Source organism: Loxodonta africana, chromosome 7 (genome assembly GCF_030014295.1).
Source record: "Loxodonta africana isolate mLoxAfr1 chromosome 7, mLoxAfr1.hap2, whole genome shotgun sequence".
In the NCBI taxonomy this organism is placed as follows: Eukaryota; Metazoa; Chordata; class Mammalia; order Proboscidea; family Elephantidae; genus Loxodonta; species Loxodonta africana.
The window spans coordinates 25,577,620-25,580,445 of record NC_087348.1 but is presented as its reverse complement, the minus strand read 5'-3'; the positions used below and the strand labels follow the sequence as shown (position 1 = coordinate 25,580,445).

At 41.5% G+C, this 2,826-nt stretch overlaps 1 protein-coding gene across 1 annotated transcript; it reads left to right on the top strand.

Moving 5' to 3' along the window:
• Nucleotides 1–1,515: 1,515 nt before the first annotated feature.
• Nucleotides 1,516–2,468, top strand: LOC100664905 (olfactory receptor 5AP2-like). Its single transcript, XM_064289346.1, has one exon. The coding sequence runs from the start codon at nt 1,557–1,559 to the stop codon at nt 2,466–2,468; it is 912 nt and encodes a 303-aa protein (XP_064145416.1). The 5' UTR covers nt 1,516–1,556.
• The last annotated feature ends 358 nt before the right edge of the window (nt 2,469–2,826 follow it).

Below are 2,826 nucleotides of genomic sequence, written 5' to 3'. Positions count from 1 at the left end.
CAATTGTTATGCTTGAAGCCATTGTTGCAGCCACCGTGTCAATTCATCTCATTGAGGGTCTTCCTCTTTTCCCTGACCCTCTACTTTACCAAACATGATGTCCTTCTCCAGGGACTAATTCTTCCGGATAACAAGTCCAAATTATGTGAGATGAAGACTCACAATACTGACTTCTAAGGATCATTCTGGCTGTACTTCTTCCAGGACAGATTTGTTTCTTTCTTTTGGCAGCCCATGGTATATTCAAGGAAACCTGGTGGTGTAGTGGTTAGCTATGGCTTCTAACCAAAAGACTGGCAGTTTGAATCCACCAGATGCACCTTGGAAACTCTATGGGGCAGTTCTACTCTGCCCTATAGGGTCGCTATGAGTCAGAATCCACTCGACGGCAACGGACTTGGTTTTTTTGATTTGATATATTCAATGTTCTTCTCCAACACCACAATTCGAAGGTCTCAGTTCTCCTTTGGTTTTCTTTGTTCATCATCCAGCTTTCACATGCATATGAGGTGACTGAAAACACCCTGGCTTGTGTCAGGTGCACCTTAGTCGTCAAGGTATCATCTTTGCTTTTCAACACTTTAAAGAGGTCTTTTGCAGCCTATTTGTCCAATGCAATGCATTTTTTGATTTCTTGACATCAGGTTGCTTGGGTGTTGATTTTGGATCCAAGTAAAATGACATCCTTGACAACCTCAATCTTTTCTCTGTCACACAATGATATGAAGGTGATATGATTTTAGATGACTAGATTATATGATCTAGTCACTCAATTATAACATGGTTCATAATAGTTGGATTGTTGGAGCATAGAGACAGAGAGAATAAGAAGGAGAAAAAGAAGAAGGAGGAGGAAAGAAGAGAGAGAAAGAAGCAGGGAGGTGAGGAGTTTCGGGAGGAGGAGAGAAGAGATAGTAAAGAAAGGAAAGGAAAGGAAAGTGAGAAGAAAGGAGGGACTGGGAAAGGGAAGGAAAGGGAAAAGAGGGAAGGAAAGAAAGAAGAGAAAAGAGTAAAGAAAAGAGGATGCGAAGAGTGTGGAGGTGAAGGTAGAGTAGGGAAGGGGAGGAGAAGAGGAGAGGAAAATTGAGAGGAAGGGTGGAATGTGAACAAATAAAGGCCAGATTATCAAAGTCCTTTATAAAGGGGGTGACTTAAAAAAAAATAATAAAAATTGACAATGAGAAATTTTAAACAGTAGAGTGGAAGAGCTATTTTTGAAGTGTTATTATATCATTCAGGCTAAGATGAGGAGGGACAGGCAGCAGGATCACAGGTGTGGAAACCCCCAGCCCCACACACAGGAGCATGCACATAATCCTATTTAAATGCAGGAGTTTACTGAGTGTACTTAAGGGCTCTTCCTCTTTAATAAGAAAACAAATAGATTTAATTCTCGTGTCCTCAGAACATCATAGACGAGACCTTAAAAGTATTCTTGTTTAAGGCTGAGAATGAACTATTCGATTTTCCTTATATTTTTGCACAGTTTATTTTCTTGGTTTTTTTTTTTTTTTTTCTTATCCCAGCAAAAGCACCCTCCAATCTGAGACAAAATCATGACCAACCACACAACCGTGACTGAATTTGTTCTCCTGGGATTCAGGGATCATCCAGAGCTACAGCGCTTTCTTTTTGTGCTGTTCCTACTTACCTATACGACCACTGTGATTGGAAATCTTGGCATGATCCTGTTAATCAAAATTGACTCCCGTTTCCACAGTCCCATGTACTTCTTTCTCAGTAACTTGTCCCTTGCTGATTTCTGCTACGCTTCTGTCATTGCCCCCAATATGCTGCTGAACTTCTGGGTGAAGAACCCAGTCATTTCATTTAATGGATGTGCCACCCAATTCTTCTTTTTTGGTTCCTTTGCTGGCATTGAGGGCTTCCTGTTGGCTGTGATGGCCTATGACTGTTATGTGGCCATCTGCAAGCCTCTCCTCTACACAGTCACCATGTCCCCCCATCTCAGCATCCTCTTGGTGTTATTTACATATCTTGCAGGCTTTATAAATGCTGCCATTCACACTGGCTTCACCTTCCAGCTATCTTTCTGTTGCGCAAATATCATCAACCACTTTTTCTGTGACACCCCACCGCTCCTTAAACTCTCTTGTTCTGACACACACATCAATGAGGTTGTCATTTTTGCTTTTGCCAGTTTTAATGAACTGAGCTGCCTCCTGACTATTCTCATTTCTTATCTTTACATCCTGGTGGCCATCTTGAGGATCCAGTCTGCTGAGGGAAGGTGCAAAGCCTTCTCCACCTGTGCTTCCCATTTGATGGCAGTCACCATCTTCTTTGGGACAATCCTCTTCATGTATCTGCGCCCCAGTCCCAGCTACTCAATGGACCAAGACAAAGTGGTATCTGTGTTTTATACACTTATCATCCCTGTGTTAAATCCTCTCATCTATAGTCTGAGAAACAAAGAGGTCAAATCTTCCTTAGGGAAAATTTTTTAAACCAATTATTTTTACTCGTGTTGTTAGAATCATAAAAGGGTGGGATTTGAGGACTACAATGGAAATTAGCTGTAACTGAACTCAGCTGCATTCACCCTGGCTCCTGACTTTATCTTGTCATAAGCTTTCTTCTGATAACAAAGTTGGACTAAATGTCCCAGATATGTCAGGGAATATGGTCACTCTGTATAAATACCACTCATTCCGCAGAGCCTAAACTCCAGAAAATAACCAAATATCACATTTTAATACCGTGTTCATAGGTGTAAATCCCAGTATAGAAATAGATGGGGGAGAGAGAGAGAGTGAGTGGCCAGGGCACTGATTCCAATCTTCTTCCCTGTCTAATGGCATCTTT